Genomic DNA, 24,589 nt, shown 5'->3' with positions numbered 1-24,589 from the left:
CTCTCTATCTGAAGGTCAAGCCCGGAGTGGTGGACAATCGAACGGGAGGGATGAGGGCAGCACCAAGTCGCCAAATAATTTTGAACGCGAATGGACTCGATTTGTGTCAATCGCCCTCGGCTTGTCCCTACGGTGAGTGCTACATATTGGTGGTTTATTTGCCCCCGCTGTCTCACGCTTCACAGGGTGGTAAGCGCAGTTTTTTCTCAAGAAAACTCAGACAAAAGCGGCTAAACAAGGCCCCGTTATTCCTCGATTCTACGCCGATGCAAACTGAGGAGAACCGGTGCAAAACCAGCCAAAAGGGTCTAAAACACAGTAAAACTGGCGGAAAAATGAGTTTTGCCTTCGGTTTTTTTCAGGTGAAAACCGGATAAAGTTGGGGCCTTGTTGGATCAGTTTTTGGCTAATTTTACGCCGGAAAAAAGTGCGCTTACCACCCAGTGCTTCGCAGTCCCCTGCAGTCCCTTATATTTACGCTTCCGCGACGACGATCCGATACAGCTGGACAGCACGCCCCTCGTCAATTTCACCTGTACTTTCTCCGCTTCCGACCCTTCCATCGCATGACCTCGCGCACCACGACGCCCGCCGCGCGCAGCACGAACAATTTTGAAGCCATCGCATCTTGAGCGCTAAGGTCTTGCCGTGAAAGCGATGCCCTACACCGTCAATATTTGAGGCCAGAGGGGGCTGTTAGGATAATTAGGCAGGCAGTGAGTCGTTCTGTGCATGCTCATTTGTTTGCAACGCTCAATCCACTGTTTGACGCGGTTTATTTCCTGAAGCTCAAGATCAAGCTCTCCAGTGCGCTCCTGGAACCGAATACCAATCCCCTATGCAGCTACGACATTAACAGCGCCGATTGAAGCCCCAGCGCTCTACGCTGCTCGACATCGGTCAAGTCGAGGACCTCACGCAATCCCTGCAGCTGACAACACTACTGATGCAACGCACGAATGGTGAGTCGTCTCGCACGCGGATGGGGTATTCGGGGCTTTCTGACATGTTGGTCAGTCACTCCGCCGTGCCCTTCCTCTCCTTGTTTATGATCCACGTCTCTGGTACTGTTGTGGTACGACTACTGGGCTGCGCAAGCGCGAACTGGCGAGTGGCACGCAGGCACGATTTAATACACACGGGGGATTAGTCTGGGTGCGAAGGGGAAAGAGCACGCAGAGTGGGGATGCGAGAGGAGTCCTTATATACTAAAATGGAAGCAAAATTGAAAGTCCGCTAGAATGGGGAAGCCTGCCATAAAGAGGTCCGTGCGTGGGAGCACTACATACGATTGTCCAATCACTATCTACATATTAGCAGCGCCTAATCTAAGATGTCCACCTTAAGTCCATGCCGGGCAGAATGCCGAGCCAGAGCCACTAGGCGCTACAACACTCCCCCTTGGCGAGGCGATACGGAACGAGGCCAAGAGACTGGGTGTGACGGTTGTGTACCTCAGCCGATTAAGGCTTTGTGAGAATATCAGCTGGATTGTTGACACCGGGAATCCTAACGAGTTCGATCAGACCTGCTTCAAATTGCTCGTGAACAGCGTGAGCTTTGACGTGGGTGTGTTTTGTGCGATGCTTGACGTTGGGTGACTGGGCAGCGTCAACAACAGATTTGTTGTCACAGTGGAGAGGGACAGGCTTCGCGAGTAGGTGTTCGATGTACTCAGCGAAGATTTCGAGCCACTGTAAATGTTGGACTGCTTCGTCGGCTGCGAAGTACTCTGCATCGAAGGTGTCTTGAGCCACAGAGCGTTGCTTGCGAGAAGACCAACTGGTTGCGCCTCTACCGAGTTTGTAAACCCAGCTGGATGTTGAGACGGAGTTGTCCTTGTCGTTCGCGAAGTCTGCATTGGTGTAACCAAGCAAACGGCTATCGGTCTCATTGTGTTGGCCTAGACAGAGTCGATAGTTGAAGGTGCCGCGGAGGTACTTGAGAACACGATAGGCGGCAGCTACATGTTTTGGTGAAGGGTTTGCCTGGTATTGGCAAAGTCGGGCGACGGCGAAGCCGATGTCAGGGCGAGTCCCAAGCATGGCGTACATGAGTGAGCCGAGGAGTGAGCGGTAGAGCTTGATGCGGTCTTGTAGACAGTCTGCGGGGTCTTCCTCGTTCTTCTCGAGTACAATGTCAGTGCCGAGTGGTGTGGATGCAGGGTTGCAGTCTTCATATCTGAATCGTTTGAGAACGGATTCGATGGACATTTCCTGGTCGAGGTATGTGACTCGACTCCCCCTATCCCTCGTGACGCGGATGCCGAGGTAATACTTGAGTTCGCCAAGGTCCTTGAGTTGGAACCTTTCCTTCAGGGCCTCTTTTGTTTGTTAGATGAGATCGAGGCTGTTTCCCATCATAGTTAGGTCGTCAACGTAAACCACTAAAATTTGAGTGGATCCCCCTCGTTGACGGCAAATCTAATGTTCTCGAGACAGGCTTTGAGCGTGAGGAACCATGTTCGTCCTGCTTGCTTTAACCCGTATATTGCTTTTCGCAGGCGGCATACTTTGCCTGCGCCCATTACGAAACCTTCAGGTTGCTCCATGTAGAGCTCCTCGTCAAGTTCTCTGTTCAGATATGCTCTATCAAAGTCGATCTGATGGATTTCCCAGTCCTGGATGGTTGCTAGGGCGATGAGGTATCGCCAGGACTCCAGACGGGCGACAGGAGCGAAGGTATCTTCGTAATCGATGCCTTGAACTTGCGTGAACTCCTTGGCTACGAGTCTTGCCTTGTAGTGATCCACTTCTCCGTTCTTGTTGCGCTTGACAACGTAGACCCATTTGCACTTGATCGCCTTGTGACTCTTTGGTAGGTCAACAAGTTCCCAGGTGCCTTGTTCCAGGAGGCCGTCAATTTCAGCCTGCATGGCGGTTATCCACTCCGCTGAGTCCGGTGCGTCAGCTGCTTGTTTGTAGGTTCGCGGCTCTTCGGCTATGGAGGAGTCACCTACGATCGCAGCGATGTTGCCTGGTTCCTTGCCTGTGTTCAGTGCTTCCTCGATGTCTGCTTCGGTCGCTCCAGGCCAAATACTCATCCACTTCTGAGTTGCCTTGTGCTCGTGGGTACCGCGGCGAACGCCTGATGACGTTGTGGCATGTTCAGGATTGGTGAAGGGATTGTAATCCCACGAGGTAGTGTTGGGGTTTGGCTGAAGTGATGGAGGAGCGACGATGCGAGATGGTGAGGCTTTGGCCTTGCCTTTGAATTCAGGCTTGACCGGTGCACTTGGCGGGATTGGCAGAGCTGGATACAACTCTGTCCGAGGTGTAAGGCGTGGTATCTGGGATGCTGTAGGTGGTTTTGGTGTGTTGGGTTGAGTAGGAGGTGGTACAAGTTGTGGCGGCTGCGTAGGAGCCGGTGGCATGTTAAGGGGTGGTAGTTCGAGTTCGACAGATGACGGCAGCGTGGATGTAGATCCGGTCGGTTGTGTCAAGGACGGTGAGGGTAGGAGTTTGTTGGGGAAGATCGACTCGTCGAATATCACATCAGTACTCGTGGTGATCTTTCTGCTACGTTTATCCCATAGATGATAACCTTTAGAATTCGTCTCGTAGCCAATAAATACTAGGCTCTCAGCATTAGCATTGAGTTTCTTGCGTTTATCCCCGGGTATGTAGCGATAGGCCTGGCAACCGAAGACCCGGAAGTGGGACACGTCCGGTATGGTGCCAGTGAGTTGTTCCAATGGTGTACGCCATGCAATGGCTTTCTTAGGGCCTCTGTTGCGTACGTGCACAGCTGTGCGAACAGCTTCTTCCCAGAATCTGTGTGATAACCCGGTGGTTTGTAGCATTGACTTAGCAGCTTCTACGAGCGTGCGGTTCATGCGCTCAGCTTTGCTGTTCTGCTGTGGGGTACCGGGTATCGTGCGCTCGTGGATGATCCCAGATTTCTTCAACAAGTTGATGAACTCATTAGACTGGTATTCACCTCCTCGATCTGACCGGAAGACCTTGATGACCATATCGAACTGTCGTGCAACAAGGGCTATGAAGTCTTTGAATGCGGAGAGGAACTCATCCTTTGTTCGTAGATAGTAGACTCAGGTGACGTCGGAGCAGTCGTTGATGAAGGTGGCGAAGTATCGGTGGCCTGTAAGGAACACCACCGACATAGGTCTGTCGAGGTCAGAGTGAATGAGGTCGAAGGGTTTGTTGGCGCATGAGGTGGACAATGTGGAGAATGTATGCCTGTGTGCTTTGCCCAAGACGCAGCCTTCACAGAGATGTGAAGGTTTGTCCATATCAGTGGCGATGAGGCCTTTGACCGGAGAAGAATCAGCAGCGGCGAGCTTGCGTACTGCCTCCCAGTTTAGGTGACCAAACCAATGATGGATGATGTTGAGCGAAGTGGCATTGTGCGTGGAGACCGCGACAGATGGTGGAGGTAGAGTAAGGTCCAACCAATACTGACCGCGGAACTTAATGCCTATGCCAAATGTGGTGTGGCCACGCTTGATTGTAGCTCGTCCTTTCCCAAAGACGAGATCGAAACCTTTGTCTTCAATACATAAGATGGATATTAGCCGTCCGGACATTGCAGGGCTGTAGAGAATGTTCTCTAGCCTGATGTTTACTGGTTTATTGTCGACGAGCGTGGTGCCTTCGACAATACCTGAACCGAGCGTGCTTACTTGCATTTCGCCTTGTCTGCTAGTGTTGCGTATGTAGGCGATGCGAAGGCGGTGTACTCAGCGAAGTCGTTCAGGTCGTTCGTAATGTGTCGTGTACAGCCGGAGTCTAACATCCAGTGTTTCACACCGTGGAGATACCAGGAAGCAGAGTGAATTTTGGCCTCAGGAGCAGCGGCTCCTTCGGCGGTGACTACATGTACAGATGCGTGACCAGTACTACTACCGGACGGGTTACTTCTACCGTCCTGGGCTTTGCCATTGCTGCCCTTCCGCGCCTCATCGGCGGCGGCCTTTTTCTTTCTACAGTCCTGCTCGTAATGGCCCTTGTAGTGGCAGAAGTTGCACTTGCCCTTCTTGCTGTCAGGTTTGCCAGTCTTGGCTTTCCCTGAAGTAGACACCTTCAGTGCGTGGAAGGCGGCAACGTTGGTGCTGGAGCTGCGATGTTTCGCTTCGTTGAGGAGACAGTTGCAGATGTCGTCGAGCTTCAAGTCGGCGGGCTTGGTGACTGCGAGGATGGGCTCCACGACGTTGTTGAACGAGTCGGGGAGGGCCGTGAGCAGGCTGAATATCTGCAGGAGCTCTGGGATTTGCAGGATCCCGGAGGCGCTGACCTCTTGCCAGAGTCGGGCGCGTTCGTCGAGTTGGGCAGCGAGGTCATCGCTGTCCATGATGGCATGCGAAAAGTATGCATGGAACTTGACGAATGCCGACATGGTGGTGGAGGCGGCGTAGTTGTCCTTTAGCTTCTTCCACAGCGCGGAGGCTGTGATGTCCACTGGATTCGCGAGGTGCAGGAGCTCATCGCCGAGCGTGCTGAGGATGTAAAACCTCGCGTATGCATTTGTCGTCTCCCATGCTTCGACGTCCGCAGCGGAGATGGTGCTGCTTTGGACGAGGGCTTTCTCGGTGCTGTCAACGACCTTCCATGCGCGTGCAGCAATAAAGTACTGCTGCATCATCAGGGACCAGCGAGGGTAGTCGCTGGAACCTTTGAGCTTCCTGATCATGTCGAGTTTCATTGACGGCGGACCGGTGGCTGACGCGAACGCGGAGGCAGAGGACATTGTTGTTGTGCGGCGAGGTGCGGTTGATGCAGATTGAGAGGGTGTAGCGGGAGCGGTGGGAGTGCGACGTGTAGGACGGGGTGCAGGTGCAGGTGTCGGTGCAGTTGGTGAAGATGGGCGTGATGCAGTTGGGCTAGACATACACTAGAGTACAACTCTAGTGTGCGTGTGCGATGTGGAGTAACACTTGGGGTAAAGACCCTGAGATGTTGTGGAGCAAATGTGCAGCTGGTGCCGGATCTCTTCGAGTGAAGACTCATAAGGGATGGAGGGTAGATGGGGGCCAGTTACAAGCCGGGGCTCATAACCTATTGTCGTGGTACAACTACTGGGCTGCGCGAGCGCGAACTGGCAAGTGGCACGCAGGCACGATCTAATACACACGGGGGATTAGTCTGGGTGCAAAGGGGAAAGAGCACACAGAGTGGGGATGCGAGAGGAGTCCTTATATACTAAAATGGAAGCAAAATTGAAAGTCCGCTAGAATGGGGAAGCCTGCCATAAAGAGGTCCGTGCGTGGGAGCACTACATACGATTGTCCAATCACTATCTACGTATTAGCAGCGCCTAATCTAAGATGTCCACCTTAAGTCCATGCCAGGCGGAATGCCGAGCCAGAGCCACTAGGCACTTCAACATCTGGAGCCTTCTATCCAAGCTCCATAACCCAGCGCCGTCCAATGTGGTGCACATCCGCAACTCTGCTTAGGTGCAGGCACAGGCCGAGTGACTGTTCGCAGCTGGGCCTCAGAAGACGCTAGTGGAATGCATGCTGGTAAGTAAGTTGTACAAGGTTAGTTCCAATTGGCGTAGTGGTGGGCTTATTTGGCACATGTAGTTCGCAGAAGTACACGTTCCGATAAGCTGGTGTTCGGCGCAGCGAGCTCAAAGCGGACGTTCTTGTCAAGCCTCTATCCTCATTGTTTTCTCAGGGCGCAAGATGACGGCGATAAAGCCAGTCCAGATGAGCCCCAGCAGCCTCAAGTGTCGCAAGTCGCTACCAGTTTTTTTTTGTTGCCGTGCGGCCATTTGTTGCTAGGTTCTTGCCCTGTGAAGTGGGTGCATTTAGTGATTTGACTGGCTCGGCTTGGCTCAGAAGCTGGTGGCTTTGGCTTGGCTTCGCCAGGCTTAGGCTTGTGAAAACCCAAGCCAAGCCGCAAGCCGCCGCAAGCCATAAGCCAGTGGCTCAGCTTTGGCTTGGGCTGTGGCTTGAAACCTAATTAGGCAGGTGCCACTGTGGATTGACCTTGTCAATGGTTCCACGGCCACCGCACGTAGACATAAGAGTATGTACAGCATGTAAATAGTTTCTTTGTATAGTATGATGTCTAAATACATACTCTGAGATATAATTTAGATGTGAAACATCAATAAAGTCATTCAGAAACTCAAACTTCATACAAAAGGAAGGACGCACTGCCAAATAAAATGCGCGGACGCTGGAGACGGTGCATGCACGAGTGGCGAACAGCAGAGGCTGACATGACGCGGCAAACACCTGTCACAGTCAGGGGTGCCGGGGGTGCTGGCAAACCGCAGGAGGTGGAACACGACGTTTTGTGTGCGCCCTCGGGTGGTTGCACCCAGATAAATTATATTATGCCTATATAAGGGCTCATTTGCCAGCGCGCATGTCGCGCAGCACCTCGACACGGTGGCCAAGCGGGCATCAGGTGTCGGGCAGCTAGGGACCTCTAGCACTCGCCCTGCCATTTTGAACTGGAAGGCGCTGCCTTTGCAAGCAAGTGCACCCACCTGAACAAGCCTCTCCTTCCATGTTGGCAGAACCTTGCAAAGCCGTTCGGACAGGAGCCCGCAATGTTACATGGCAGCCAGTTAAGCGGGGCAAGCACTGGCGCCCCCACTATATTTCTTTGTGGTGAGGCTCAGTCTTATTAATAATCTATTGATTTATCTACATTAGAAGACAGATGCAGTAGAGGAGAACACAATATAATATTTTAGGAATTTATCACTAATTACTCTAACAGCAGTACTACATACAGCAAGTTTATTATCTAAAGCCACGGCTTGCCGGCTTGGCTTGGCTGGCTTGACGTCCAAGCCAAGCCAAAAGCCTTTCCAAGCCGGCACACTTTGGCTTGGCTTGGCCCGGCTTGTGCAGGCTTGGCTTGGCCCGCTTGCTGGCTTGAAGCTGAGCCAGTCAAATCACTAGGTGCATTGTCAGAGCGCAATTCGAGCATCGCAGACAAGATCCTGACTATTATATCTACTTTTCAGATCTTGAGCTTCGAGCTCAACAACGCATTCGGCGTCACATCACCTGATGATGAGAACAGACTACTCCTTGGCGACCACGTCATCCTCCCACCTGACAGCAGCCCCACGCTGCCTGCATGCAGTTCGGTCTCGCACACATTGCTTCTGCCCGAACGACATCGTTTCTTTCACCAAATCAACGCCGGCACTCTGGCAAGTTGCTGCGGCATCTTGCGCCCCAATGGCACGCCCCAGTCATTCGGACGCTGCGTCTCGTTTGCGGGTGTCCTCACATTCGACGTCGCGTACAGCAGCACATCGCCGGTTTCCGGCGAGACATGTTATATGCAGACCCGTGAGTTGCTTTTCATTATCCCGATACTGTTCATCGTCTGAGTTTGTCGTGTGATAGGAGGTAGTTCATCTCTTGCGACGACGATCTTCAGGCTCCGTCTGGTCGCTGATGGGCTCGGCGACACTGCGTTTATCTTCAGATTACAACCTCACTAGGGTGCATTTTACTGGCCGGTTCTTGGACAGAAAGTGGAAAGTAAGGCGAGTGGATAAAGCTTGTGAGAATATTATGGAACGTAGCATGTATCAATACTCATGTAGCATACTGTACTACCTCTCGTTGACAGGCAGTATCATACTTTATTCCATGAATAGCCGTATCCCCCTACTACATGCCGAATGCATGCTGAGCCCTTGCAGCCTGTTTTGCAAGCATGACTTCTGCTCGGACGACAATACCTTTTTTGATGATTCGCGCTCATAGCCTACACATCCTGCATAAGGCTCCAACCGTTTTGTTTGTTTACTGTGTATAAACGTTTATTACTGTTTACCGTTTCCGTGTGTGTAAATGAAGTCATGTAAACTTGGTGTAAACGTTTATACACAGTAAACATACAGTTTCCTCTTGTTGTTTGTAAAAGGTCTTAGTGTTGTACATTCATAGTCTTGCTAACAGACTTGACCTTTATTGGGCTGAAGAGTGCATCGCACCGCCTGTGCATCGTCCTCGGGCAGCCTCTTTGAACTCCCAAGCCCGGTGCACTGTATCAAGTGCCTATGCCCTGAGACTTACTGGGAGTAATTGTAGTCATGATCCTAACTTGTATTGAGCACAGTCTGAAGGTGAGCATTATAAACATAATATAATGTGTATTTATTGACTGCTCCTCTACATATAGTCTACTGTGGGCACTGGCAGCCTGCCTGCGAGAGTGCGGTATGTGGGAATGTCGTGAGCCCATATTTCATTCAAGAGGAACAATATTAATATTAGTTCAACCTCATTGAGTGATGACAGTACCACATGTGATACTAAGGCAGATTGACTCTAAAAAAGGGCTATCAGAGGTCCGCACCCATGCGGCAGTCTTCTCTAGGCCAGCTCTTGAAGTCCTAGCACGAGAGTATGTCGTGTCACCCCCAAAGTGCCAGGCTAACACTCACATAGGTTATCGTATGAAGGTTGCTAAGGCTAATCTGATGCAATCCACTAGTGGGTTAGATCCCTGTAATAACTGTTTGTTTACTGTTTATAAACTGTTTATAAATATTTACAACCGTTTACTGTGTGTTTACAAAAAAAGTTTACACGTAAACTAAACGGTTGGAGCCTTAATCCTGCGCAACGTCTTGCCGCTCGTGTTCGCAGCTCTGCTGCTAGCCTCGCCCGCAGCCGCTGTCGTCTGAGGCGCGATATCGTTCTCGTTATAGGCGTCCTCTCGTGCGGCGGTGCGCAATGGGCTGCTAGTCGGGCGAGTTTCTGCGCCGCGTACCACCCTGTCACTCTCGCCTTCACACTCTGCGTGCGCGTCCACGAGCCAGCGCTCGGGCAGGAACGTCTCCGCCCTCGGGAAGACGTCTTCGGCCCAGTGCACGCTCCACGTTCGCGTGGAGACGACCGTCCTGGGCAATGCGGCACTACTGCACGCGGACAATGCAGGTGGAGATCCAGGGGTCGGAGACGACAGCAAATGAGGGCCGGGGATGGGCGCGCGGGGGCTTGAAGCCCTGGTGTATCGTCCCCAGTCAGCTCAGGTGGCAGCCGCATTGTCCGTATTGTGAGAGTCTTGGCGACGCGTGAGTCGAACGGAGACACGCACGATGCTTCTGTGGCGCGGCGCGTGTTGGATTTCTGTCAGCATTACCTCGCCATTGGGTTTCGTCTGCACCGGACGGTCAGACTGCGCTGGGGGACGAAGAACGTGTGTCAGCGAACAGCCATGGAACCTGGGGCCGAGCACGTGCACAAACCTACTGGAGCTAAAGTTAAAGCTCTGAGCTGAGCAAGTCCCACGCTGCGACAGCTTCCTCCGACAGCCGTGACATCATCTGGCAAGTTGAACTTCGTAAAAATCAGTGTCAGGGCGCACTACTGCGACGCGGTGCCTTTTCCTGTGGCGAGAATTAGCACGGGCGCAGCAGACAGTGGTCTGAATGTAGACAGTCTTTTGCCCAGGACCTGAGTTTGATCCCAGATGGTCTGCAGCGGAGGTGGTGGAATTCGGACAACGCAGCTCGGGAGCCGCCAGCACTTGAAGTGTGAGCAGAGCGATCTCGACCTTGCTCTTCTCTGCTCCTCTACGTCCGCCATGAGTCGATCTCGGCCCTGCAGCAGACGTCCATATGTAGCCTCATGCATCGCTTGCTCGGGACTATGTGCTACCCTTCGTCTAAATCATCATCTTGCGTATCTCCGTTGGCACAACGTTGCGAGCGACACTCCCCCACACTCCCGGAGCCAGAGTATTACCGTCATGCCCGCCTCGGATGAAGAAGTGTCTCTGTCAAGACCTCTCTCGTTGCCTCCCGAACAATCTCCCGACTCTGAAGCGACGCACGTAGTTCACCGAGCTGCCAGACTCCGGCTCTTAGGGCACTAACCGGGGAGGGAGAGGTCATCGTCGGAAGTACAACATGGAACTGGGATCCAGGTACGCATACATATTCACTTGCTGTTGACTTCTGTCTGAGAGTTCACAGGATCACTGTCGGTGAAGCGGTCAAAGACCCTCAGCGCAGACGTAACAAGAAGGGCGTTGTTGCCATGACCTACAAGAACACATCACCAGAGGATTGTCCACGCTGGCTCTCGATCTTCGACTCGCTTCGAAAGGTCTGCGAGTGGCGTCAAATGGTGCACGAGAAGAAGGTCGACAACGATACATTCTGTGCGACGTCGAGTGCGGCATCGCGTCAAAGAGCAAAGTCCCAAAGGAGTGCGTGGGCGGATGACCTCTTCGGTGTATTTTTGCAAAGCGACACGGAACCTCGTACGTCTACTGGGATGTGAACCGCAATTTCCCCTTCTCACTGAGACCACAGAGCTGACGAAGTCGAGTCGAGGCGATTATTTGCGCAACGCGAAGACGCAAGTCCAGAGGCGCTCCTACATCTTCGTCGCTTTATCACGCTCACGGCGACATCCTGGCATCTCCCCCCTCTTGTCTCTCCAGAAGCACCAACTCGGACTCAGACAGGATGCGCATGCTCCGCTGCCGTCACGGACTTTCTCAACCGACTATTCCGCTGGCATCCATATGGGTAACGATAGCGTGGTCAGATGCGCCCCACAACCCTGCACACTGCGCTTTGAGGCTGTGAGGCCGGTCAAGTTCGTCGTCGTGCATGCCTACAGCCAGGACGAAGAGTGCCACGAATGGGCGACTGCGACCAGCATCGCACAGGCGCCGCTGCCAATATCAACATTCATTTTCTCCATCCTTCATCGTAGAATCGGGTGACATGAGATCCAAGATGGGCCGCAGGTCTGCGCGGACCTGGGATGCCTGGTACGACGCCGTCTTACCTGAGATGAACATCATTCCCGAGCCGGCTGATGCAACAACGACGTCGGCTTTCACTCTCCCGCTGCAAATGCCTTCTTACTCCTCGAAGTCAGCATCAGGACGTCCGCGCCCTCCTATCTGCCGTTCATGTTGAGCTAGTGACAAGACGGTAATGCTCCGAAGATGCTACTCCTCTACCTCCGATTCCGTCCATCTCGCGCGCCCCTGCTCCATCTCGGCAATAAGGCATCTCTACCAACTAGCCCGAGCCGGTGCAGCTCACAGAGAGCGGACATTTCCTGGCGACGGGAATGGATCTTGCTCCCTACGGTCGCGCCCTGTACGGCAACTAGTGGCGACGAGGTCGAAGGCCGTCGGCGAGGGCGGGACCAAGCGCCAGTCACGCGTCGTTGGGAACGTCGGGACGAACGACGAGTTCGCGTGGGGCGTCGCCTCACGATTGTGGTGATGTCGCTCTGGCATTGGCTGCGGTCGTTCACCAGTAGAAGTTTGCTGTCCATTGGCTTGACAAGCGCCCACTATCACACAACTGCCAACGTTCTTACGTCGTACAACGCATTTTCGTCCAAGGGTCCCAACTTTGGGTCGTTCATAGCAAGCCAAGATACCAACCACCGCCGCAGAAAGCTCGACTTCCGAGACCGGCCGTTCGTCATACCGCAGGGACGCGCCCCAGATATGGCCTGTAACTTGAAGGCCTTGTCGGCTGCACCGGCCAGGAGGATATGCAATGCACCAGCCTGGCTGCCGCGCATACTGCTGTATCCATCAAAAGTGAGTCTAGTCATTTTTTTGACTCGTCTATTGCTCATAACTATTCGTGATCATAGATTCGCCCTGTGCACCATTGCGCACCTATGCTTAAACCCTCGCCATGCCGACTACCTGGTGGAACATCTCGGCCTTCCTTTCGCCACCATCGTGAGCCGGGACGGACCAATAACAGAGCAGTATTGGCATATGGTGCGCTCATTACACAATTGGCTTAAACTAGCTGTGCTGTAAGTGTGCTTCGTTCGTCCGTAAGGGGAGCATGTGTCGCTGGCTTCCACCGTGTCTTGCTCACTGGTATTGTCAACCCGTCTGCTACGCGATTTTATGAAACAAAGATGATATGACTGTAGCCAATACTCTGAATTTGACACTACTGCGTGTGATCAGTACGCAAGCTCTCAAGGTAGTTACTCAATCCTGAAAAATTAAGTCGAGCACCCTGCCTCCCAAACACCACATTCTGCCCGTGGTACCCTACCAAGCCCCGCCAGTCCACCGGTAGCCAACACAGCCGCGTCCGCCGCGTCGGCGTCATCGAGAAGAGCCAGCCGTCGTCGATGTAGTACATAGGCCAGGTACGACGCGGGAGCCAAGGAAGTGATGTCGTCGCCTGCGCGTCTACATCGAGAGGTGCCCATAGCTGAACGAGTCGATCGTCGTCGCCAACTAGGATGCCGGAGCCGTCAGGGGACAGCCGCACAGTGCTGCTCCAGGTACCTGGGTTGAGAACGAGGAGACAAGCGCCCGTGTTGATGTCCCAGAGTCGCATGGTGTCGTCCCTCGAGGAGGAAATGACGACGTCCCCACCAGGAGAAAAGGCGACCGACGATACCCAGCTTGTGTGCCCCTCGAACGACTGGAGCAACTCCCCTTCCTCTGCACTCCACATATGAATGCAATGATCATCACCTCCCGACACGACGCGCTCTCCGTTCGGAGAGAAGGCGACTGAGCGCACCCAATCGCCATGTCCGCTACACGTCGCAACACGCGCTCCGGTGGCGGCCTCCCAAACGATGACGGTTTCATCGCGGGAGCCTGTTGCGATGCGTCTGCCGTCGAGGGAGAAGGCGATTCCGGAGAGAACATCGCCACTGTGTCCGACAAACTCGCGGATGAGTTTTCCCGTCGTGACATCCCAGAGATAAGCGGCGTGCTCTCCAGAGTTACTGGCTGCGGAGATGGTCCCTGTGAGCAGATATCGGCTGTCCAGCGAGAACATGATCGACGACGACTGGCCACCGAAGCAGTGCGGCATGTAGCCCAACATGACGCTCCACATGAGCGGGCTCTGAATAGGAACGTGCCAGTCTGTAATGGACACCGCACCCTTCCATCGGACCCGCAGTGACCCAGAAGCAGCATCCCGGAGTGTCACCTCACCATTTCTCCCTTCTGGCGCTGTAAGAATCACCGCATCGTCTGGTGAGAACGCCGTGTAGTGGGCACATTCTGAGGGTAAGGATAGAGGCTTGTATGCCCAGTCCCATCTATCGGTCTTGTACACTTCGGTCGAATCATTGTCGCGCGTCAGCAGCGCACGACTTCCGTTCTGAGAGAAGACGGTCAAGCGACAATCCACTGGCTCGTTGCTAGACGGAGTGAATGACCTGAGAGTGCTCCCGTGCTGCGGCATGTTGACTGCGTCCTGAGTCGCATTCCACAGTCGGACGGTGCCATCGACCGAGCAAGATGCGATGCGAGTCCCGTCTCGGTTATAGGCGACACAGGTGACAACGTCGGTGTGACCGGCGAACGATTGTTGAGTCTCGCCATGAGCAAGGTCTAAGACGACGACAGATTCCCCCGATCCATATGCAAACTTGTCTCCGGCTGGGAAAAGGCTGGGACTGCGGATGGACCGGGATGGACGGCCCGATAGCCGGAGGTTATAGAGGCGTTCGGCGGTCTTGACATCCCACACAGACAGCTGCCCCGCCCACAATGGCGCAGTCAGAACTTTGAAGCTGTCTGGTGTGAAGGTGACGGAATAGAATAAGCCTTCGCGTTTCCGCTTCAGTAAGACGCGATGAATGTACGGCACTTCCATGCTCCACAGGCAGACAAAGTCCGGTGCACTCGACACCATCCAAAGGCCATCCGGAGACACGGCAACAGATATGATCGCGTCCTGGTGCTCGGTCAAGGTTGTCAAACAGGACCCTGTCTCGGCATCCCAGATCTTGACGGAATTGTCATCAGAGCCAGACACGATGCGCCTGCCGTCGGGCGTGAAGACTACGCACTGGACCCTATTCGTGTGCCCTTCGAGGGTGCGGAGAAGCATGCCGGACACGGCGTCCCAGATCTTGACTGTGTGGTCATCGGCAGCGGAAGCAATGCGGGCACCGTCCGGAGAATACTTGACAGAGAAAACGTAGCCGGAATGGCCGGGGAGGACGAGAAGCAGGGTGCACGTAAGCGCGTCCCAAATCCGTATCTTGTGGTCGTCACCCGAAGAGACGATCGTCCTGCTGTCAGGGGGAAAGTCGATGGCCCGGACAAGTTCGCCTTCGTGTGCGGTGACTGTGCCCAAGCAAGCGTCCCACGAGTCTGCCACACCCCCAATAACTTTGACCGAGCTCTCCGCGAGACATTCGTGTGCGTAGATCTGCCCAAGCGTCGTCTTCTTCGGAACCAGTGACAGGATCAAATAGTACAACTGCAGCGCTGAACCACTGATTGCAGGAAAGTAGCCAACAATCAGCCGCTCGCAGTCGTTCAACAGGAGCACAGTCCTCCTGGCTCGCTCATCATCCACGTCCTACTTGACAGTTTAGACACTGCAGCACTTGGAAATCCCGAGAGTTGATCGCACTCACCCTAAGCTTCCGCTGCGACTCGCTCAGCCCAGAGATTGCATCTCTGAGCACTCCAAGTAGGCTGCATGCCTCGACCCAGTGTATCAGGTTCTTCTGCCCAAATTCCAACAGCCCATCCAGGATCTCGTCCGAGACCTCGCCGCCCACCAAATGAGTGTACCAGTGCTGACACGGATATCTCAAGTGTGGCGGAATCGCCTTCTCCACACGCATAGCTAGGTCATCGATCTCAACGTTGAGCACAGATGGGTCCCGGATATCGCAAATGTCTCGCTTGAGTTCTTTCAGTGCCCCGAGGCATCCACGGAGTAGCAGTGTGTGTTGCGCCTGCGAGTTGATGACAAATGACCGGCTCGTGCAGCGATCCGAGTCGAGCAGGAATTCGGCAAAGGTCGGATGGATGATGCGGATGTTGGACTCAGACTCCTTAGAGGATGGGACGACGAGGACGGAGTGCAGTCCTAGAAGGGACGTGTACGCTGTGTCAGAAGTGAGCCCGGTTAGACGCGCGAGGCTGGCAGTGGGGAGGGGATCTTGGGCCACGACGATCGAGCCGAGCACTGACTTGATACGTCCCGATAGGCCCTTCGAGACGTCAGGAAATGCGGTGTCGAGCACTTGAAGATACAGCTCGTCGAGCAGCCGATGAGATCCGAGGGAAATCGCGGCCGATGTAAGCATCTCGAGTTGTCCCACGGGGTCGTTGTAGTTCCGGTCTCCGATGAACTTGACCACGGTCGCAGCAAAGATGAACAGCCCATTGGCCATCTTGCTCAGCGTCTCGATGTCCGCCTTCTCAGGCCACGACTCTGGCAGCTTGAATCGCCTTCTAATATCGGATAGGGTTGCAATAAAGTAGCGGGTGATGTCCACGGTGACAAGCGGTAATGGGATCTCATGCAGGACCAGTTTCCCAAACGCATTGCGATAGTCGGGAGTGTCGAAGCTGCCGACAATGTGCTGCTCGGGGCGACTAGTGATGAAGAATCGGAGGGGGGAGAGATCTTCCGCATGCTTCAGGAGAGTAGACAGCACCGCAGACGTAACTTGGGAGTCTCGACATTCGTCAAGCGCATCGATCACTACGACGCATGGTGGAAAGCTATCGCGGAGCTGGGTCAGCGGCTGCAATATCAGCTCCTCGAATTGGCGAGTGACGCTGGAGTATACAATCAGAGGATCCTTCTGGAGTACCTGTGCGACCAGGTCCCTGTGAGGCCGGTGGAATAGTCCGAGCTGGTACGCGATTGTCGTGAATATCATCAAGGGATTGCTGCAGTCGGTATCGGACCGAGAGCAGAAGAAGCTTGCGCCAAGAATGCCTTGTTCTTGACATCGCTCTGCGATGGTGTACGCAATCGTCGTTTTGCCAGAGCCGGCCTGGCCGTTCAGCCATGAAATATCGGGCTTATCGTGACTGGAGTCTGGAGCAGGACCGGGGTTGTTACTAGGCGTGTGCTGGCTTGATGCCCAGGTGGAGATTCCGTCCAAGACGTCGGTACGCGTCTCTTCCAGACAGGCTGTACGTTCCGGGCCACAGTCGAATCGCGCCGACACAGCGTAAAGTGGTACCGATATACCTAGATTCGAGTGATCAAAACAGCAGATACTGCGCACCATCGTTATACATACCTTCTGGGCGGGGAAGCAGTTGGAGGCGCTGGCAGACGCAACAATTGATCAGTGAATCGTGTACTATTCGCTAGGGGATACTTACCTGAACACCGTCCTGTACGTCATCCAGCTTCTTCTTCAATTGCTGTGCATTCTCTTTGAACATACGTGCTTGATCCTGTTCGTCTGTAGTTGGTGCAGGCGTAGACAATTGAAGACTATCTATCACGTACATCCAGAGCGAACTCGATTGCCAACGTGCCTTCTACCTGCAGTCGAATATCAGCTACATCAGCAGATGAGAGCACGAGCCAGAGCACGGATAACTCCTACCATGAAACTTTGAATCGACCAGGACAACCTCTGCACAAAACTCGTGACCTTCTTTGCTTCTTCGTCCGCATTCAATATTCTCGTTAGCTTATTGCGAGACTTGAGATTCATGGCGTCGTCACTTGTTGCATTCCATGAACTGTACGCCGTGAGTGACCCGAATAGATAGTACGGACAAGAAACTCACGACAATAGTCGGTCGACTCTGGCCTGCATCGGGGGCGATATGCTCGATTCATGTAATTCCGTACAATCTTTCACCATAGTGGTCAAATCCTCGACCTTTCTCGTGAGCTCATCGATGTCTCTAGTGTTCCCATGCGATTTCTGGATTCAGCCTGAGTACCTCTGTCAAGTGGCGTCGTGCATGACACGCACCTGGATCATCGCCAACACCGCCGACAGACCGGTAATACCCTTCTGCAGACCTGGCACGGCAAGATCGCCTGCTACTTGGCTGAACACGTCCAGGGCACGTTGAAGACCGCCGATGGCGGTGTATACAGCATCCTTGGTGTCAGTGCCTCGTAGCTTCTGCTTGAGCCTGCGCATGAGTCCTGTCGCTAGCGAAGATAGTGGTAGCAGAAAGCGAGGAGAGTCTCCGCAATGTTCAGTCCACCTGTGAGAACAGACGAATAACGGCACCTTTGCCGCGCCATTGCCGCGCTCTCGCTGAGAAGCTTTGATGAAAGGGTTGCCGTTGGTAGGGAAGTCGCAACACCCTCTACCCTGGGTCACAGTCATGTGACAGAAAAATACGGTTGTAATTGCTACACTGGCATTTCACAAGTCGATCTGAGAAGGTTGCGCGACCTGTGGGGTGTGGCGAGGGTTGTAATTCGGCTTCTTACTGAGCTAGTCCACTACCGGGATAACGCGTAAGCAGGTCTATACTACTCCTGAGTTCGAGCACAGAGAGCTATTAATTCGCAGCAATACATTGGACATACTTTCGCTGTAGCTGTATGACTGGAAGCGGAAGTGGTTGAGATTGAGCATCAGTGCAGCGTTATGCTGCAAGTAAGCGCCCCGTGCCACAAAGGGAGCCTTCCCGACTGGTCGCTGGTCTCGGAAGACGACCCCGCCGCGCGGAGCTAGACCCTCACCCCACGATTTGGTAACCCGCGAGCCTATTGAAACCCGGGAAGCAGCTGAATCCGCCGGAGCTTGCACATGGGTTCCAGCGATGCTTGATGAGATCGCCCCGCCGGATGTCCAGCGCGAGCAGATCGTCCAGGCGCGTTCGGCTGGACGTAGGTCGAGCACGGCCGAGACTAAATAATGCACAGTCAGGAGCGCAAGCGAGCGGCGGTGCTGGTGCGCCTCGAGAGTAGTGTGCGTAGGCCGACCCCAGCCGAGCAGTTGATGGTCGCGAGAGCGCCGGCTAGACGAGAGAGCATGAGGCACGCGGAGAACGCGGGAGACACGTCAGAGGCTGTATGACGCATGTATACACTGATACGACTCACGAGGTGTAGCAGATTGTTCAGAAACCCTGTCCAATCTCGGGGCATGGGTTGTCAGCGTTCTTGATGTAGTCGAGCCAGCCGCTGCCGCACCATACGCAGCTCGAAGGTGAACTGCGCAAAGCGCAAAGCGGCGAGCCAATGAAGCCTGAGAAGAGTAGGCTTGAACGAGTGGTAGAGACGGTACGCTTGTTGAACTACCCGCCTAGCAGCGTACACCCGCGGTTACAGCTTTCGTTTTTGTCCTCGACGGCCGAGCTACTCATTTCAGCTCCCATTCGCAGTCCTACACCCCGCCGTTAAATCAGTGAAAGCACACGAACGAATAAGAGTGAGATGCACCAATGGAAAACGCCTGCCTTGGCCGAACTCGGCCCAGTTCTGTCCAGCAACACGCCTACAACGTTCGCCACACTATCCACATTCAGCTCCCGCAGCTTCTTGGATTTCTCTTATGCGCCAACGTTCAATGACCGTTGTGCCACGTCGATAGATCGAGTAGTCCCCCATTTGACGCTGCACGAAATGCGGAGCTTGTTGAACGAGGTCAGTGCCACGGGGAAGATGTACGCGCCATGCTTAGGAGCAAGGCTTTCTATACCAATAACGAGCATCGATCGGGCTGGCCGCGCAGCGTGAGTCGAACTGCATTGCTTGCAAAGTGGTTCTGGTCCAGATACGTCAGGACTGCATGCACATTGGACACCAACAGACCACTCACCGTTGAGGCTCTTCGCTGACCATTTTCGCAGACTTTGATCCATGAATAGCGAAGATAGTATCCCCTGCTGTCTGCCGATGGTTTTCTTGACTTGACCTTGCTTTCCCGAGAACACAAGCGACGTTTTGGTGCTTGGGAAATGGTGGGTGAGTCGATGGTAGTTCAAGTAATCGAGGGCTGCTTCAGGCACAGGTTCTGTACTTTCGTCTTCGAGACTGCTGTTATTGATATAGATACCCAGGCGCGATGCATGCCCAACGTTCGTGTCACGACATTCGTGCTCGGCCGGGGCGCGTAGCCCAAAATATAGAAGTCCTAGCGACGCACGGTAGGCGGGGTTGGTGATGCTGAGCGTGAGGGCAACATGTGTAATGATTCTACGCGCATATTTGGCTTCAAACTAGGCTTCATGGGCCTTGGCGGTGGCGGCGTTCAAGCAGCAACGGCGCGGCGCCATACAGACGAAAGGCTGCAGACTAAATCAGCGTTGTGCATATCGGGTCAGAACGCGGAAATTTACATTATTGAAAGCACTCAGGCACCCGCATCTGCTACGAATGCCCGCGTCAGGACTGGCGTCGCAGCCGGGCATAATTTCGTCGACCTCGGCATGGAGCTGCTGGATGACATCCCTGCAGCAGCAGAGGGCCCAGAGCGCGTGCGAGAGCGGCGGCGAAGAGGTGTTGACAGAGAAATCCTGTGTAGAGGGCCGTTAATATTATGCAGGCTCTAAGGTACCACCCACAGCATATACTCACAGGTGACTGGCGACCCATGGGCCGCTAACACAAGTCTTCACCGATGCAACGATACCGTTGTGATCCTTATTGCACGTAGGCATCTTGGTGAGTCGGCAAAGACGCGTGGCTCCTTCGTCCCTGCGCCCGAAACGGGACCTGTAGTGGACTGGCGAGCCGTTGGACTCGTTTGCCATATCGGATGGGATGTCACAGTAATGTTTCAATTCATAGTGTCATTCGCGTGGTTGTGCTGGTAATTGAATCGAAAAAAGAACGGCGGCTTAGGCAAGTGCAAGACATGTCATGGAGCAGATGGTCCGAATATAAATGGACTTACGGCGGCTCAGTCCGTTTACAGTAAGTTCGGAGCGCCGACATTGCCCGAAACATCATAAAGCGCCGACGTTTACCGTAGCTCTCTTCGGCGTTCGTCCGCATCCAACACGAGTCGACTTCTGCTCTGCAGCAATTCGCCAAACACAGTCTCTCCTCGACATGCCACGACCCAAACTATATCGTACGCTTGGTCCAGCCTCCCCTTCTCCTTCGCGTGAGCCACGATCATCTCGACGATTCGACCGACCTTCACGCTCCCAGAGTCCCAGGACTGCTGTCGTATCGCAATAGCAAGGACAATGTATTCGCTTTTGTATCTCTCCGAGAATCCTTCCGTTGATTCGATAACCACACAGTCCCTTGTCGTGTTGTAGCAGTCGGGCCGATTCGTCATAGCTCATATCTCGGCACGAATCAGGAGGGAAGTTATTGGTCAGAAGACTATTGTGAGACTCAGAGGTGCGCTCAGGACCCCTGACATTGGGCGGAGAGGCCTGATCCTGATTTTCGCCTGACCACGCTTTTTTATCCGCACAAAATTTCGGCCCTCTGGCCCAAAAATGTACGGATTTTCCTCCGGCCCCGGCCTGACGGCCGGGTTTGGATGCGGATCAGTCACCAAGCCTCTACATCTTCAATAACCCGTGCCGTTCTGTGTCCATAGACATCCCTGTAGTACAACTAACATCTCTATATACAATAAACTAAGTTTCTGTCTCACCTTTGTCACCATCTTCTGCTGCCACTGCTGCCACTGCTCTCTTCTCCCCTCGCCTCCGGAAAGTATCGAGGGCCTTCACAGCAGCTTCAATCCTGGAACAGGAGAGGGCATCATTTAGCTTATAGAACACTTTGTATGTGATGCTGTTCAGGCTAATCATCTTGTGATCATATGAAAAAGTCAGAATTTCACCAGGAAGGGTGCGCAAGAAATGATCAGATGGGGCGTGAGCGCGAGGTGGCTACCGGCAAGTACAACGGTGGGTGTGTCAGAGGCATGATAGATTTGTCTTATTCCTATCCACTTGGCGGGGTTCCAGCTTGCCTTGACAGCAGCTTCGCTGTCGGAATCAACTTTGACTGTGCTGCCAGGAGCCATTGACGGAGGCAGGAGCAACAGCTTGCAGCGGCATGCCAACTTGGGCAACTCAGGACAGAAGCAAAGTGACTCTATTCTAGCTCTGACTGTCCCCTTGAATAGCATACAGGTGTACAGACACAGGAATAACATATTTTATTTGCTCCTTCACTTGCATTCTTCATTCTTACTTGCCTATCATAGGTGAACACTGACAGTGGTGCGATCTGAATAGCCATGAGAACGATAACCGATTCCCGGTTGGGGCACACTTTGAAATGTTGCACTATATATGGAAAAACCACCAATATTGACGAGGAAAGTGTCTCATATATATATATATATATATATATCTATATATATAACCCTCGGGCACCAGCCAAATGAGGCTGCTAACGTGCCCCAAAAATTCGTATATGGACAGTCCTTAGGCCTGGTAGAGCGGCCGCTGGCGTGGTATGGATTATTCCTCCAGCCCTCCTGGGCCCAAGGGGTGTTTTGGATGCAGATTACCTCAGGCATGAGGGGTCCTGAGACTCCATTTTGGATGCAGATTATCCTCAGGCCCCTCTGCCTAATGTCAGGGGTCCTGTGCGCTCCCACATCCACATTTAGCCAACTACCATCTGAGAACCCAGCAGAACGATATTCAGATGTGGGGACTTCACGCATGCCACAATATTCTGCAGTACGGCACTCAAGGTTACAGTGACGCAAGCAATTGATGAAGTCCACCCACGCCTGTACTTCGTGCTCTTACAAATTTCCTCAACACGGCTCTCTGCGGTACCAGGTCTGAAAACTCTCCACGCGCATGTTCAATCTTCTTGTGCGCCCTGGCAAAGATGACAAGTGAGGCTGAACGAGGCGGTCAAGATGGAGTTCTCTGAGTTGATATTAGCCGTTAGTGAAGTGGTCGAAGACGTACTGCACAGGTGCGACGCGACAGGCGCATTCATCGCTCCCTGCTCAACTATATCTCTGGAAAATTAGCCTCACTAAGTTGCACCGTACTTAGAAAGGGCTACGATGGATGTGGGAAGACATACAATGAGAAGGGCACATTGAGGCTCAAGAGCTAGAAGCCCTCATGCGATGCCATGCACAACATACAAGTGTCTCGACCAGCAACATCACGAAGCGGTGCGCTGCCAGTATGATCTGCGGCTGAGATCAACGTGATGCAGCAAGGTGCACCATCGGGTGGTGAGTTTGTCTGGCTCTTGAGAACACTGTGTGTTTCTTACAAGCACCAGGGCAAATCCAAACTTGGTGAAATCTGCAGTAAAAGTTAAGAGCTCTCCACACTCCCGCCACCTGATTACACACATAACCAGATCTATATGCCGCTCTGCCCAAGCCTCTGGAGGATGTCAACTTAAACCCCCAATTGCACCCTGACTTCGGTTTTCTCTACTCTCCTCTGTGTCCACCATGAGTCGACCTCCATTCCACAGCACATACTCCTGTACAAACTGATCCCTGGGAAAATGACCACCTACGCTGAGTCCAAGTTGTCCCAGAAAGTCGTTGTCTTTGGTGTGCTGGACTTTCTGGATTCTGCCCATCAAATGGAATGTTCCATACCACCCAGACCAATTTATCTCATAGGGTGCCTGTAGATAAGATACTGTAAAGCGCTTATTGCAAACTTTGCATGTCTTCCTTCCCAATATAGTGATTCATGTATCAAATAAGGAATCTTTTGTAAGACTTTGAGACAAGGCTTCGAGACAAGGCTTATGTCATTTGCACTTCGCGTCTCCCATCCATTCCTCTGGCTTCATGCATCCCAATATAGTGATTCATGTACCAACTATGGAATGTCTCACAAGATCTTCAGATGTGGCTTTGAATACCGCTGTGTTCTTTGACACCAATGAACAACGGGCGGTACCCTCGAAAAAGGGCCCACTTAAGGGCAGGCCCAGTGTCGACCTCTTAGTGGTTTGAGGAACCAGTACCTCTCTCAGGGGGGAAGCCAATGATGCAGCAACTATGCCAAATGCACCCCAATGCACCATAACCACACCGCACCATCTACGGCAACGCCGTTGCATCCACCCTATATCTACACCTCACGCACCATCCTAACACCAACTTACAAGCCCAATAGCCACCACAGCCTGCCTCAGAGCCCTGCAGGCACTGCACAACTAACCTCAGCCCTCACACATTGCTCCCCCCAATGACGCCCAAAAAATGTTCGAGTGCCTTCCAGGCGCTCCGCACTAAGCGCCCTACCTGCCACAGATGATTGACGAGAGCCTACTCTCGAGATCCTCCCTAAGCCTACCCTACCCTGTAATACTACACCTCTTGTACATGTACTACCTATCGATATGCGCACTGTACCCTATCTCAGGCACAATTCTTGTGTCTGCCATGCAAAAATCTCTTCTTTCAAACTAGCGTACTCTCACTTAGCCTTACTGCCCTCATAAAAGCCAATTGTAAAAAGATTGCAGCCCAGCGTCTTCTTCCCCATGTTTAAAACAGCTGAGCCCATCCAACTGAGCTGCCCCACAACTCCTGTGTGCACACCTCGCAAGATTACCAGTGGACAAGCACTGCAATCCACTCCTTCTTATATTTGTGCAAATACACACAACCATGCCCCTCACACCACAGAACTGGGGCATCACAGGCAAACCCTGTAAGGCCTATCTCTCACCTATACCGACCTCCTACGTCAGGATAGCTCGCCATCTGAACTGGCAACTAATCTTTGGAGGGCAACAGTGCCAATGCTCACCCAGCCTGCAACACAAACTCCACACAACAATATCCTCCAAACAGTACCCACTCGCACTTCACGGACTCCTATCCCACACCATCATCCTGCACCACTGGGTCAAAGTTGAACAAGTTGCTGGCTCACTGTACATAGCTGAAGTTGTACAGGCCACTGAACATAACCTCATCCTTCGCCTCACACGCTCGGTACAACACTCC

General features: G+C 53.2%; 1 protein-coding gene across 1 annotated transcript in view; it reads right to left on the bottom strand.

Moving 5' to 3' along the window:
- The window catches only part of PHACADRAFT_250592 (uncharacterized protein), a gene marked incomplete at its 3' end in the record, with an annotated part of 57,957 nt that overhangs the window by 17,018 nt on the left and 16,350 nt on the right, over positions 1-24,589 (bottom strand). Inside the window, exon 5 of the mRNA XM_007392336.1 lies at positions 12,898-15,288. Coding sequence (XP_007392398.1) covers positions 12,901-15,288 — 2,388 coding nt within the window. The remainder of the gene's footprint in view (positions 1-12,897; positions 15,289-24,589) is intronic.

The sequence above is a fragment of the Phanerochaete carnosa genome (genome assembly GCF_000300595.1).
Source record: "Phanerochaete carnosa HHB-10118-sp unplaced genomic scaffold PHACAscaffold_2, whole genome shotgun sequence".
Classification (NCBI taxonomy): domain Eukaryota; kingdom Fungi; phylum Basidiomycota; class Agaricomycetes; order Polyporales; family Phanerochaetaceae; genus Phanerochaete; species Phanerochaete carnosa.
The sequence above is the reverse complement of the archived record's forward strand: the minus strand, read 5'-3'. Positions and strand labels throughout refer to the sequence as shown.